This window comes from Ranitomeya imitator, chromosome 1, assembly GCF_032444005.1.
Source record: "Ranitomeya imitator isolate aRanImi1 chromosome 1, aRanImi1.pri, whole genome shotgun sequence".
Taxonomy (NCBI): domain Eukaryota; kingdom Metazoa; phylum Chordata; class Amphibia; order Anura; family Dendrobatidae; genus Ranitomeya; species Ranitomeya imitator.
This window is the reverse complement of record NC_091282.1, coordinates 135442486-135458043: the sequence shown is the minus strand read 5'-3', so window position 1 is coordinate 135458043 and position 15558 is coordinate 135442486. Positions and strand designations below refer to the sequence as shown.

Genomic DNA, 15558 nt, shown 5'->3' with positions numbered 1-15558 from the left:
TCAACCCGCAGCGTTTACCCTGAGATTCTATATATTACATCAGTATAAAGACCTCCATGAAATTCAGCACGATATTTCTGTAGGGTTATGCTTTGCTAATTTCACCATGTGTATGCAGACACGTCAGTGGTGTAAGGCGTTTACACAGTACATGATGATTAATTATGAACACAATGGGTGTGCCACTTCGGAGACTCTTGCAGACCCCAGTATCCCAATATTCTTTGAAGTGCTGGGAACTGTTTGGCACTGCCCAGTTATTTAACTAGGAAAATCAGACACGTTCCTGTATAATGAGAGCTATTTTTTTTATAATGCAAAATATATATCAGGAAAATATTTCAAACCTATTTAGGCTGATAGAATTGGTTATATCTTTGCCAGGCAGTTTTGGTGGCCCGCCAATCAGTGAACCACTTGCTTTAGAGTTTCCTGGGTACCACAATGGAGCACATCCCACACCGTGGTGACGAGATCTGTCTACTGTAATTACATTCTATCACTCCATTATTCGTGTGACTGACATGACGCTGGTTCTAAAGTCACGGCCTCTTGCAAGAGGCGTCTGCACGTCAACCACTGTCTGCACAGGCAGATTCACTACGGCTTATAAAACTACAAAGTGTTTCCCGTTCTGTCATCACCCATGATGAAGTGCAACTACTCTTTCTTGCCAAATATTTAGAATGCACAAATGGACTCATGCATATGATCACCCGAGAACACCAATCATTTGCTTCATTGCCGCTTTTATAGCAGAGCTTCCAGCACCTGTCAAAAGAACGGAACCATTATTTTTGTATCTACAAAATATTCCCTGATAAACACGATGTGAAATCCATGCTGCCATCATTATAATGAGCTACAAATCAAATCTACATCCATTTGTCTGTCCACTTCTCACTAACTGATTTAACCTAACAACTGTGTTTCTTCGAAAATAAGACAGCGTCTTACAGTACAGACCAAAAGTTTGGACACACCTTCTCATTTAACCCCTTCATGACCCAGCCTTAAAGACCTTGCCGTTTTTTGCAATTCTGACCAGTGTCCCTTTATGAGGTAATAACTCAGGAACGCTTCAACGGATCCTAGCGGTTCTGAGATTGTTTTTTCGTGACATATTGGGCTTCATGTTAGTGGTAAATATAGGTCAATAAATTCTGCGTTTATTTGTGATAAAAACGGAAATTTGGCTAAAAGTTTTAAAATTTCACAATTTTCACATTTTGAATTTTTATTCTGTTAAACCAGAGAGTTATGTGACACAAAATAGTTAATAAATAACATTTCCCACATGTCTACTTTACATCAGCACAATGTTGGAAACCAAATTTTTTTTTTGCTAGGAAGTTATAAGGGTTAAAATTTGACCAGCGATTTCTCATTTTTACAACGAAATTTACAAAACAATTTTTTTTAGAGACCAGCTCACATTTGAAGTCAGTTTGAGGGGTCTATATGGCTGAAAATAACCAAAAGTGACTCTCGTTTGCATCTCGGCTTTGGGAAAATGGCCGCCGCGATCTCTAATGCGCACGCGCGGCATCCCGCGGCCATTTTCCTGAAGCCCCGTGCAGCAGAGCACTCGATCTGCGCACGCGCGGCCCCAGGAAGATGGCCGCCCCCACCGATGACAGGGGCAATAGCGCAGAACGCGCGCTTTTGCTTCACGTGCGTGCAGGGGATTCGGAACTCTGGACATGCGCACACCACTACGCCACCAACGGAAAGCTGGGGAAGAAAAGAGCGATGTCACCACGCCCACCCGACCTGACCAGCCTGATTGACAGGCGAAAACGGCGACTTTGGTAATGTATTTCTCAGCATAGGTGGGGAATCGGGGTACACTACATACACTATAGTAACGCACAGCGCAGGCCCTATTTAACAGTATTTATATCTCAATCTCAAAAAACGGGGTGACAGGTTCCCTTTAACCCCTCTGTGACCTTAGACGTACTATCCCGTCGAGGTGCCCTGAGCTTATCTGACCCTGGACGGGATAGTACGTCATAGCCGATCGGCCGCGCTCACGGGGGGAGCGCGGCCGATCGCGGCCGGGTGTCAGCTGCTTATCGCAGCTGACATCCGGCACTATGTGCCAGGAGCGGTCACGGACCGCCCCTGGCACATTAACCCCTGGCACACCGCGATCAAAGATGATCGCGATGTGCCGGCGGTGCAGGGAAGCACCGCGCAGGGAGGGGGCTCCCTGCGGGCTTCCCTGAGACCCCCGGAGCAACGCGATGTGATCGCGTTGCTGCGAGGGTCTCACCTCCCTCCCTGCTCCCTCCAGCCCCGGATCCAAGATGGCCGCGGATCCGGGTCCTGCAGGGAGGGAGGTGGCTTCACAGAGCCTGCTCAGAGCAGGCACTGTGAAGCCTGCAGCGCTGCATGTCAGATCAGTGATCTGACAGAGTGCTGTGCAAACTGTCAGATCACTGATCTGTGATGTCCCCCCCTGGGACAAAGTAAAAAAGTAAAAAAAAATTTTTCCAAATGTGTAAAAAAAATTAAAAAAAATATTCCAAAATAATGAAAAAAAAAAAAAAATTATTCCCATAAATACATTTCTTCATCTAAATAAAAAAAAAAAACCAATAAAAGTACACATATTTAGTATCGCCGCGTCCGTAACGACCCGACCTATAAAACTGTCCCACTAGTTAACCCCTTCAGTAAACACCGTAAGAAAAAAAAAAAAAAAACGAGGCAAAAAACAAAGCTTTATTATCATACCGCCGAACAAAAAGTGGAATAACACGCGATCAAAAGGACAGATATAAATAACCATGGTACCGCTGAAAGCGTCATATTGTCCCGCAAAAAAAGAGCCGCCATACAGCATCATCAGCAAAAAAATAAAAAAGTTATAGTCCTGAGAATAAAGCGATGCAAAAATAATTATTTTTTCTGTAAAATAGTTTTTATCGTATAAATGCGCCAAACCATAAAAAAATGATATAAATGAGGTATCGCTGTAATCGTACTGACCCGAAGAATAAAACTAATTTATCAATTTTACCAAACGCGGAACGGTATAAACGCCTCCCCCAATAGAAATTCATGAATAGCTGGCTTTTGGTCATTCTTCCTCACAAAAATCGGAATAAAAAGCGATCAAAAAATGTCACGTGCCCAAAAATGTTTTCAATAAAAACGTCAACTCGTCCCGCAAAAAACAAGACCTCACATGACTCTGTGGACCTAAATATGGAAAAATTATAGCTCTCAAAATGTGGTATTGCAAAAAATATTTTTTGCAATAAAAAGGGTCTTTCAGTGTGTGACGGCTGCCAATCATAAAAATCCGCTAAAAAACTCGCTATAAAAGTAAATCAAACCCCCCTTCATCACCCCCTTAGTTAGGGAAAAATAAAAAAAAATGTATTTATTTCCATTTTCCCATTAGGGCTAGGGTTAGGGTTAGGGCTAGGGTTAGGGCTAGGGTTAGGGTTAGGGTTGGGGCTACAGTTAGGGTTGGGGCTAAAGTTAGGGTTAGGGTTTAGATTACATTTACAGTTGGGAATAGGGTTGGGATTAGGGTTAGGGGTGTGTCAGGGTTAGAGGTGTAGTTAGGGTTACCGTTGGAATTAGGGTTAGGGGTGTGTTTAGATTAGGGTTTCAGTTATAATTGGGGGGTTTCCACTGTTTCGGCACATCAGGGGCTCTCCAAACACGACATGGCGTCCGATCTCAATTCCAGCCAATTCTGCGTTGAAAAAGTAAAACAGTGCTCCTTCCCTTCCGAGCTCTCCTGTGTGCCCAAACAGGGGTTTACCCCAACATATGGGGTATCAGCGTACTCAGGACAAATTGGACAACAACTTTTGTGGACCAATTTCTCCTGTTACCCTTGGGAAAATACAAAACTGGGGGCTAAAAAATAATTTTTGTGGGAAAACAAAAAGATTTTTTATTTTCACGGCTCTGCGTTATAAACTGTAGTGAAACACTTGGGGGTTCAAAGTTCTCACAACACATCTAGATAAGTTCATTGAGAGGTCTAGTTTCCAATATGGGGTCACTTGTGCGGGGTTTCTACTGTTTAGGTACATTAGGGGCTCTGCAAACGCAATGTGACGCCTGCAGACCAATCCATCTAAGTCTGCATTCCAAATGATGCTCCTTCCCTTCCGAGCCCTCCTATGCGCCCAAACGGTGGTTCCCCCCCACATATCGGGTATCAGCGTACTCAGGACAAATTGGACAACAACATTTAGGGTCCAATTTCTCCTGCTAACCTTGGAAAAATACAAAACTGGGGGCTAAAATATAATTTTTGTGGAAAAAAAATATTTTTTATTTGCATGGCTCTGCGTTATAAACTGTAGTGAAATACTTGGGGGTTCAAAGCTCTCACAACACATCAAGATGAGTTCCTTAGGGGGTCTACTTTCCAAAATGGTGTCACTTGTGGGGGGTTTCTACTGTTTAGGTACATTAGGGGCTCTGCAAACGCAATGTGACGCCTGCAGACCATTCCATCTAAGTCTGCATTCCAAATGGCGCTCCTTCCCTTCCGAGCCCTCCCATGCGCCCAAACGGTGGTTCCCCCCCACATATGGGGTATCAGCGTACTGAGGACAAATTGGACAACAACTTTTGGGGTCCAATTTCTCCTGTTACCCTAGGGAAAATACAAAACTGGGGGCTAAAAAATAATTTTTGTGGGAAAAAAATTTTGTTTTATTTTTATGGCTCTGCATTATAAACTTCTGTGAAGCCCTTGGTGGGTCAAAGTGCTCACCACACATCCAGATAAGTTCCTTAGGGGGTCTACTTTCCAAAATGGTGTCACTTGTGGGGGGTTTCAAAGTTTAGGCACATCAGTGGCTCTCCAAACGCAACATGGCGTCCCATCTCAATTCCTGTCAATTTTGCATTGAAAAGTCAAACGGCGCTCCTTCCCTTCCGAGCTCTCCCATGCGCCCAAACAGTGGTTTACTGCCACATATGGGGTATCAGCGTACTCGGGACAAATTGGACAACTTTTGAGGTCCAATTTCTTCTCTTACCCTTGGAAAAATAAAAAATTGGGGGCAAAAATATAATTTTTGTGAAAAAATATGATTTTTTATTTTTACGGTTCTGCATTATAAACTTCTGTGAAGCACTTGGTGGGTCAAAGTGCTCACCACACCTCTAGATATGTTCCTTAGGGGGTCTACTTTCCAAAATGGTGTCACTTGTGGGGGGTTTCAATGTTTAGGCACATCAGTGGCTCTCCAAACGCAACACGGCGTCCCATCTCAATTTCTGTCAATTTTGCATTGAAAAGTCAAACTGCGCTCCTTCCCTTCCGAGCTCTCCCATGCGCCCAAACAGTGGTTTACTGCCACATATGGGGTATCAGCGTACTCAGGACAAATTGGACAACAACTTTTGAGGTCCAATTTCTTCTCTTACCCTTGGAAAAATAAAAAATTGGGGGCAAAAATATAATTTTTGTGAAAAAATATGATTTTTTATTTTTACGGTTCTGCATTATAAACTTCTGTGAAGCACTTGGTGGGTCAAAGTGCTCACCACACATCCAGATAAGTTCCTTAGGGGGTCTACTTTCCAAAATGGTGTCACTTGTGGGGGGTTTCAATGTTTAGGCACATCAGTGGCTCTCCAAACGCAACATGGCGTCCCATCTCAATTCCTGTCAATTTTGCATTGAAAAGTCAAATAGCGCTCCTTCCCTTCCGAGCTCTCCCATGCGCCCAAACAGTGGTTTACTGCCACATATGGGGTATCAGCGTACTCAGGACAAATTGGACAACAACTTTTTGGGTCCAATTTCTCCTGTTACCCTTGGTAAAATAAAACAAATTGGAGCTGAAGTAAATTTTTTGTGTAAAAAAGTTAAATGTTCATTTTTATTTAAACATTCCAAAAATTCCTATTAAACACCTGAAGGGTTAATAAACTTCTTGAATGTGGTTTTGAGCACCTTGAGGGGTGCAGTTTTTAGAATGGTGTCACACTTGGGCATTTTCTATCATATAGACCCCTCAAAATGACTTCAAATGAGACGTGGTCCCTAAAAAAAAATGGTGTTGTAAAAATGAGAAATTGCTAGTCAACTTTTAACCCTTATAACTCCCTAACAAAAAAAAAAATTGGTTCCAAAATTATGCTGATGTAAAGTAGACATGTGGTAAATGTTACTTATTAAGTATTTTGTATGACATATCTCTGTGATTTAATTGCATAAAAATTCAAAGTTTGAAAATTGCGAAATTTTCAAAATTTTCGCCAAATTTCCGTTTTTTTTCACAAATAAACGCAGGTACTATCAAAGAAATTTTACCACTATCATGAAGTACAATATGTCACGAGAAAACAGTGTCAGAATCACCAGGATCCGTTGAAGCGTTTCGGAGTTATAACCTCATAAAGGGACAGTGGTCAGAATTGTAAAAATTGGCCTGGTCATTGACGTGCAAACCACCCTTGGGGGTAAAGGGGTTAAATGAGAAGGTGTGTCCAAACTTTTGGTCTGTACTGTATGTTATTTTTTTGCTCTGAAAGATGGTTAGGGCTTAATTTTAGGGTATGTCTTTTTTTTCCATGAACAACAATCCACATTGATTTTTTAACAAAAAAAAAAAAATCAACATTTAATCTTGTCGTCACTCACACACACTGCACATACACATGTATATACACAAACACACATGCAAATACAAATACACATGTACATACACACTGCACCTAAGATAAAAACCAGTCTAGTTCCTCTAGACTCCAGCAGTTAAACAACGTTTCGTGGCATCATGGATACATGATCGTTATGTCACCAAAGCTCCTTAACCAGTCTTAACCTCGGGGTAGAAATGCTGAGAGCCCCTAAGAGAGTGAGGGCCTTGAGATATTGCTCAATTTGCCCCTTTTCTCCCTAACGACGACCCTGCGCACCAGCCATTCTCTTCTTTAGGAGCAAAAAGTTATGAAAGCACGCTCACTGTGTAGTGAATGGAAACTGGTAATAGACATGAGCGAATATCATCGGATCCCTCCTTATTCGGCTCGCTAGTAGAGCTTACCGAATAGCTGAAGCGGGAACCCGGATACCTGGATCGCTCCTGATATCAGGTGTCCGGCTCCGCAGCTGCATGTATCACGGCTGTATGACAGTCACAACACACAGGCTCTCCATGCATGTGCTGCGCAGCCGGACTCCTGATTATCAGGAGCGATCCAGGTATCCGGGTTCCCGCTTCAGCTATTCAGTAAGCTCTACTAGCGAGCTGAATAAGGAGGGATCCGACGATGTCTACTAATGAATGAAAATGAAGAAAGCATATGCAGCACATCCACTTATTACAGGTGCTCAAATAGGAATCCACTCCAAGATATATAGTATAAGAAATTTGGCTTATACTTATTTTGCATCATTATCTGGAGAGCCAAATTTCTTATTCTATACTAATGAATGAAAGCTTATGGCTGCTGGGAGAAAACTTCACTTTCTCCCTCCTCTTCCAGTTAGACAGCTGAGCAGGTTTACAAAGCTATTTAACTGCACATTACCGCATTGTCTACAGGTAAATAGCATTCTTTTAGCCAATAGGTCCCTTTAAAGGGATTGTCTCAACATCAATAATGGTTAAAATTGCCAAGTGCTTGTAAAAACAATCAATATTGTCATTGCAACCCCTTTCTGACATATGAGATATTATTAGGAGCTGAGCCTGCATCTTCCGTTACACAGTCATCCTCTCTCGTTAACAGCAGTGAGCAGATCCTAGCTCCGTTTGCTGCATTTAACCACCTAAGAAATGCTGTCAATCTGTGACAGCAGCATTTAAAGCATGAGTTGCAGGGGGCGATGTGATTAAGGGATGCTGATGGGTTTCCATCAATTTACCAAAATATGGCACCAATATAAAATGCATCACAAGCAGCTCAATCCACCTTTTTGAAGACGGACTGTTGGCAATGTCCGGTTATAGAGCATATTCAAGTCAGTGGAGAGAGGAAAGGGGGAGAAGTGAGGGGAAATGTCAGATCAACCTGCAGTTTCTAGCAAACGTATCTTACTTCAGTGCTTGATTCAGTCACACAGCCCAGTACTGCTGTATAATGGCTACCATGTTGTTGCTGCTGATTCTGTGTGTGTACAACAAAAAGAGCAGGAATCCCTTCCTGTAAAGCTGCTGCCGACGTCCCTGCATAGTGTTGCCTTCCCCCTCCATGCAGGGACATCGGCTTACTCACTGCCCCAGCCTCACAACGTTGGCTCCCGGCATGTCCCTGTCACTCCCTGGTCTATATTTGCGCACCGCAGTCCGGCAGTGTGCCAAGTACAAGTGTGCCCGCACTTCACCTTTCTTAAAGGAGCAGAGCATGCATTATGCTAAATGCTCTCAGCCAGTTGCTGAAAGGTATTTAGCATAAGTAGTACACCTGCAAGATGGCTCCCACAAAATAGCTGGGATGCATCTTATATAAAAAAAATCCCCTGTCCCCTAGGGAGTTGCCAAGCAATGTAGTGAATCAATAGTTAGTAAGGTGTACTACTAGTGACTTGTGAGGTCCTCTGTTCCTAGTGTGGTCAGTTTCTTGAACTTGTATCTCTGGTCCCGGAGTGGCCATTCTGTATCTGTAGTCCCCTGGTCCCACACCAGCCAACTTTGTCCCCTGGTGAATATACTGCATATACTGGGGCTTCATGTTAAAACTAAAACTAACGAGTTTGTCCACTAATTTTACATTGATGACCTATTCTTAAGATAGCATAGGTCATCAATATCAGATCGGCTGGGGTCTGACACCCAGTAACCCCGCCAATCAGCTGTTGTCAGTGACGGCAGCCGGTCGGAAGTACTCACTTGCTGAGCTGGCAATCTTCTGTTAGGGACCGCCGCAGAGTACCGACGTCCGTCTCCTATTGATTTGAATAGGAGGCAGAAGTGCAGTACCAAGCCTCGGTCACTACGAGAAGATGGAGCTCGGCAAGTGAGTATTTCTGGCCTGTGACCATCGCCGCTGACACCGATAACAATAGGTGCCGAGTGTCGGACCCCGGCCGATCAGACACTGATGACCTATCCTAAGGGTAGGTCATCAATGTAAAAGTAGTGGACAACGTCTTTAATAAAACTGTGTGGTACAAGCAATTAACAATGCTGAATCTGCAATATTTAATATGCGTCCATCACTCATCCTCATGTATAAGCTTTCTTGTATTCACTCTGAATTGCCGTACAGTTGGATCCATTCAGAAAATAACAGACTGACATTCAATCTCCTTACAGTCTTCCAAATGAATAAAGCTCAATCTGGCTGCTTCATTAGTAAAGCACAGCTCTTCCTTTCTAAGCGCCCATTGCTTTTACGCGTTTCTCCATAGAGGTTTGGAGACACCTGCAAGCACAGAAGACTGGAATGGCTAAACATGAAGATGACATGAACCAAACTCATTTTTAGTAATCAATGACACTTTGTTATAAGTAGCTGCAGTAGATCTGACAGCGCCGGCTTCCGCCCTCTACCCTGTGGCCATTCAACGCCAGATAGAATATTCTTTGTAAGTTAATTTAAACCATGTCTTGTTTATTCAGAAGACACTGTGTAAGGGAATTGCTCTGCACTGAAACCGCTGTCAATGCCAGATCAGCCAACAGCTCGTTCTTCTTTTCTTGGACATTACTTAATTTAGCTTCTATGAGCCAAAGGAAAGGAAGAGATATGGACCTCTATAGATAAAGCCCCGGAATAAATGGCTGATTTACACTTCTTGAGTGGGCCGTGCGTGCTCCCACCTGCAGGATAGCTTTCCAGGTTTCTTTTGACTTGTAGAAGTGCTGATATGTAATGTGACCTCTCCTCCGGCCTGAACAAAGCGCTGACTTTCTGCTCATCCCAATCTGTCATTCCTTCTGCCGACATCTGCTGCGCCAGGTAATTGGAAAAATGTAATCATTTTCCTTTATCCATAACTTAATAAAGAAGATACAATCTTATAGCATCAAGCGTCCGGATCTCCTTGTGTAGCTTTACTTTTCTTGGCATCCGGCCTTTATTGAAGGTTTGTAAAGTGTGTAAGAAAAGACAAAAACCACAAAGACCTCCAAGAAAAAGCAGAAAACAAAAAAAAAGCTCATTAACATGCTCCCTGCCACCTCCTGCGCTCCACGGCTGATAATCTATTATTTGTCTATAGCCGGAGATATGTAAATGTGGGAAGCATCGCTGCCTTCCTGTTACACCACCGAGGTCATGTAAAGCGCCGCGGTCACACATATCGGTGCCATAGACAGCGATGGGACACGTGTGCGCGTACAGTAGTCTCAAGTGTCTCATGGCAATGGCAGGAAGCGCTCTCCGGAATTTAGCTCTGGAAATTAGCATTCACAAGTGAAGTATAGAGGCACGATTCATCCACTGTCTACAAAGAAGGAGAATAAAATACCAACTGTACTTGGCCATGTGAACTTTAGTTTACCGAGAAATGTCACAAAGAAAGTAAACAGACTTACATCTATATCACAGACATGAATCATTTCCAGGAAGCGTCTAAAGCTCCTTCCAAATGTGCATCTTTTATTCTCTTTTCTTAGACTGTAAGCTCTTGTATGTCCTAACATATACATTTTTAGAGTAACTTTTTTTTTTCTGATTTATGAAAAATGTAATAGAAATTCACAATGAGGAGTATTATTTATAGGGTCACATATTAAGGTCTTATCTTTAGGAAATATAATCAATAGTAGGCCAGAAGGGGGAGGAGGTTCAAGAGAATAGAATCCGATCTATGGTAACCGGAAATGGCTAATATACCGTAAAATGGAGCTGTGCTGTTCAACGCAGTGAGGGCGCCAGAGCTAATAACAGGTGATAGCTGGGGGTAATAGCGTGTTAGGCCCCCAATGATCTGATATGGAGGATCTGTCTAAAGGATGTGACCAGAGAACCCCTTTAAGAATATACCCAGATAGAGAAGAAAAACTCAGCACTCAGGGATTGAGCAGAAGAGTAATGCACATTTTTACTTAATCCAATTGCAATATATATTTGATGTTTCATTCCCAGACTTCAGACCTTCATCAGAAAGCAAAAGGTTGTTGTGGATGGTGTATGTGGAGACACGGTGGGTCAGAGGATGCCCTAGTCCACTTGCCGAAACCGCATGGACCAGAGATTGTCCCACCAAATGGTGGGTCCAAATCCTGCCTACCCCAAATGTATCCATGGTTCAGTGATGGTCAATAGAGCAGATCTGTATTCTTTCAGCTGGGACCTTGGTCCCCTAAGCTGGCATCCTGTAGAATGTCAAATCTGTGTCCCTCGTGATGGTGCCATGATGCATTGGCTGCTGTCTTGTAAAGAGTATCTGTTCTTTGGATCTCTGAATGTCCTGGCTTTCTGGACCAATATATGATTACAGAGGAGCAGAATTCACAGGTAAAGGGGAAAAATGGTGACTAGATCAACTTGCAGTGTATGATTATTTAATCCTATTTGCATAGTTTTTCCTCCTCTGTTTTGCAAGTCAACAAACTAGCTGGCCTGGACAATGTGTAATCAACATATCAGCAAACATCATTGTTCAATTACCCTGTATCACTGTCTTGCAAAGATAGCAGACAATACGTTGCAGAAGCTGATATAAGAGGAAAACATATTCAGTATTCTATCATCTTGGGGTGACCAATCAAAAACGCTCACTCAGCTTCGATGACAGAATCCTAATTACAGTTGCATCACCTACTTTTATAAATGCTGAGTAAGGTATACAGCTTTTGGATTTTTTAGCTTAGTTTCTTAGCAAATTGATATGTTTTTATAAGTTTTTTTCAGATATGTCTTGTTCTTGTATTAATAGAGCGGATAGCTTTTGCTACATATGCGGAGCAGTCACTTTTGCATCACAAAGGCAAAACTTGACTACAATGATAAGGAAAGTCTATAACCGGTATTTTGGATGCAGGACAAGAGTTGGGCTCCACACATATGCTGCAATAGAGGCAATCTATGGATTTGCAGTCACAATGATCTGGAGAGAGCCAACCAGTCACACTACCAATTGTTATTTCTGAATGGTGCTCCCATTAGGAAAGGAGTTTCAAGTAAAAAGAAATGGACTTTTAAGTATCCAAATATTCCTTCTGCAATACACCCAGTACCACATACAGAAGAACTGCCGGTTCTAAAAGCACCAGAAACATTTTCAATCAAGTGAGGAAGAAGAGGGCACTTGATGCCATGAACCATCTGCCTCTCACGACCCAGACTTTCTGTCAGCAATCTCATCTAAACCGCACTTTATAACACAAAGTGAACAATCTTGTTAGAGATTTGGATCTGCCGGAGAGTAAGGTTGAGCTCTTAGTGTCCAGGCTACAGCAGTGGAATCTCTTAGTGGGCAATGTTGCGATTTCCTTGTTAAGCAACATTGGTTAAGATCTTGTCCAATACTTCTTCATGGAGAGCAATCTTGTGGCATGCAACAACATTAACAGTTTAATGGAAGCTCTGAAGATAAGACATAATCGAGAGGAATGGAGGCTCTTTATCGATTCATTCAAAACAAGCTTTAGTGTTGCTGCATAATGACAATGCAGTACCTTCAATTCCAGTTGGTTATGCGGTCCACAAGAAACCTATGGCTATGATAACATTAAACAGCTGCTGAGGTGCCATCTTGCTAGAGAAAAAAAACCTTCAAGATGGCGCCGCCTGCACAGTAGCATCTATCGAATCGCTTATAGTTGCTACTGGGCAGGCGTGGCTGGCACCATCTTAGTGGAGACATTTTTTTTTCTCTAGCAAGATGACGCCACCTGCGCAGTAGCAGCTAACAGACTGACGATAGCTGCTACTGCACAGGCAAAGGCGGCACTATGTTTAGGCTATGTGCACACGTTCAGGATTTTTAGCGTTTTTTCAGCCGTTTTCCACCGAAAAAAAGCTAAAGAAAAAGGCGGTTGGTACTCCAGGGCCTGGGAACCATATAATTGTTAAAAAAAGAATTAAAATAAAAAATCGTGATATTCTCACCTTTCGGCGTCCCTCGCAGCCTTCCCGCTGCTTGCGATGCACCTGTTTCCAGTAATGCCTTGCAAAAATGACCTGTGATGATGTAGCGGTCTCATTGCCGTGAGGCATTACTGGAAACGGGAGCTGCCAGGACCATCGAGAGGAGCAGGAAGGCTGCGGGGTACGCTGGAAGGCAGCATCAATAGGCATAGGCAGCATCAATAGTAAAAAGTTGGTCACACTTGTCAAACACTATGTTTAACATGTGTGACCAACCTGTCAATCAGTTTTCCAAGCAATGCTACAGATCGCTTAAAAAAAGCTAGCATTCTGCAAGCTAAAAACTCTTGCAAAACGATAGTGTTTAGCGGGAATACGTATGCCAATTCTGCATGCGATATACCCGCGGCAGGGAGTTGCAGCATTGCAGCAGCAACTCTGCAATGTGTGCACGTAGCCTCTGACTTATTTTTTTTTTAGTTTATATATACCATCAAAAACAATAAGGGTATGTGTCCACGTTCAGGATTGCATCAGGATTTAGTCAGGATTTTACTCAAGTAAAATCCTGAACAAATCTGCACCTGAGGTCACTGGCAGGTCACCTGCGTTGTCATTGCGATGTTTCAGCATTGAAAGGACATGCTGCGTTCTTAAAAGACGTGCCGCATGTCTGTTTCCGCGGGTCTGCCGCATGCATCTTTTAATGCATAGTGAAGACGGGATTTCATGAAATCCCCTCCACTATGCTGTAACGTCTGGACGCTGCGTGCATGACGCTGCGGCTCTACGCAGCGTTTTCTGAACGTGGAAACATACCCAAATTAACCCCTTCCCGACCTTTGACGCCACGTAGGCATCATGAAAGTCGGGGCCAATCCGACCCATGACACCTATGTGGCGTCATGGAAAGATCGCGTCCCTGCAGATCGGGTGAAAGGGTTAACTCCAATTTCACCCGATCTGCAGGGACAGGAGTGGTACTTCAGCCCAGGGGGTGGCTTCACCCCCCCGTGGCTACGATCGCTCTGATTGACTGTTGAAAGTGAAACTGCCAATCAGAGCGATTTGTAATATTTCACCTAATAAAACTGGTGAAATATTACAATCCAGCCATGGCCGATGCTGCAATATCAACGGCCATGGAAACACTGATGTGCCCCCACCCCACCGATCGCCCCCCTAAGCCACCGATCTGTCCTGTACACTGCTCCGCTCCCCTCCGTCCTCCTGTCCGCTCCCCCCGTGCTCCAATCCCCCCGTGCTCCGATCCACCCCCCTGCACTCCGATCCACCCCCCGTACTCCGATCCACCTCCGTGCTCCGATCCACCCCCCCGTGCTCCAATTGTTGTGAATTCCGTTCTGGAGCTCCCTCCTGTGGTTGCTAATGGTATTTTTGTGAGTTCTGCCCTTGGGCTCCCTCTGGTGGTTTCGAGTGGAACTGCTGCTCCTTTAGGTAGCTGTAGCAGCTGCCTTCACTAATCGCCTTGCCTGGGTTTGTTATTTAAACCTGCTCTGGGCTTTAGTCCATGCCTGCTGTCTATGTTCTTGGTTGGATTTGGTTCTCTCCTTGGAATTCTCATATGGCAGTCCTTGTCTGCAAAAGATAAGTTTTTGCTAGTTTTTGTTTGTCCATTTGTTTGGACTCTATCGCTTTGCAAATATGTCTCTTTTTGTCCAGCTTGTCACTATGTGTTATTCTGGCTAGCTGGAAGCTCTGGGAAAGCAGATTTGCCCCTCCACACCGTGAGTCGGTGTGGAGTTCATTTTTGTAAACTCTGCGTGGATTTTGTAGTTTTTATACTGACCGCACAGTATCCTTTTCTCTCTGTCTATCTAGTTTAGTGTTGGCGTCCTTTGCTGAATTCTGATTTCATTTCTGTGTACGTCATTTCCCTCTCCATTCACAGTCAATATTTGTGGGGGGCTACCTTTCCTTTTGGGGGTTTTCTCTGAGGCAAGATAGCTTTCTATTTCCTTCTTTAGGGGTAGTTATTTCTTAGGCTGTGAAGAGGTGTCTAGGGAGAGTCAGGAACATCCCACGGCTATTTCTAGTGTTGTTGTTAGGATCAGGGACTGCGGTCAGTAGAGATACCACCTTCTCAGAGCTCGCTCCATGTTGCGATTTAGCCACCAGGTCATATCAGTGTGGCCTCTTAACCACCAGGTCATAACAGTACAGCAGGCCAGAAATGAATTAAATGCATCTCAAAAGAAGGAAAAGAAAGTTCTGAACCATTTATTTTTCTGTGCTCTGTTCTGTCTTTTTTTTCCTCTTGATATCTGGGTGGTGCTGGATATATGCTCTGGTATGGAGGTTCAGAGTTTGTTTTCTCGTGTGGATCAACTTGCTGCAAGAGTCCAGAGTATCCAAGATTATATTGTCCAGACTCCGGCTCTAGAGCCTAGAATTCCTACTCCTGATTTGTTTTTTGGGGACAGATCCAAGTTTTTGAACTTTAAAAATAGCTGCAAATTGTTTTTTGCTTTGAAACCCCGTTCTTCTGGTGATCCCATTCAGCAAGTAAAAATCATCATATCCTTGCTGCGTGGTGATCCTCAAGACTGGGCTTTTGCT

General features: G+C 43.5%; 1 protein-coding gene across 5 annotated transcripts in view; it reads right to left on the bottom strand.

The window, feature by feature from the left end:
* The window catches only part of XRCC4 (X-ray repair cross complementing 4), a 534234-nt gene that overhangs the window by 460993 nt on the left and 57683 nt on the right, over positions 1 to 15558 (bottom strand). The window contains exon 1 of one of the 5 annotated variants that reach the window (XM_069751212.1): positions 9762 to 9885. The exons of 3 other annotated variants lie outside the window; for them this stretch is intronic. In XM_069751212.1, the coding sequence (XP_069607313.1) occupies positions 9762 to 9860 (99 nt within the window). In that variant the 5' untranslated portion in view covers positions 9861 to 9885. Of the gene's footprint in view, positions 1 to 9761; positions 9886 to 15558 lie in introns of those variants that run through there. One more of the 5 variants, XM_069751228.1, reaches the window with a different exon arrangement.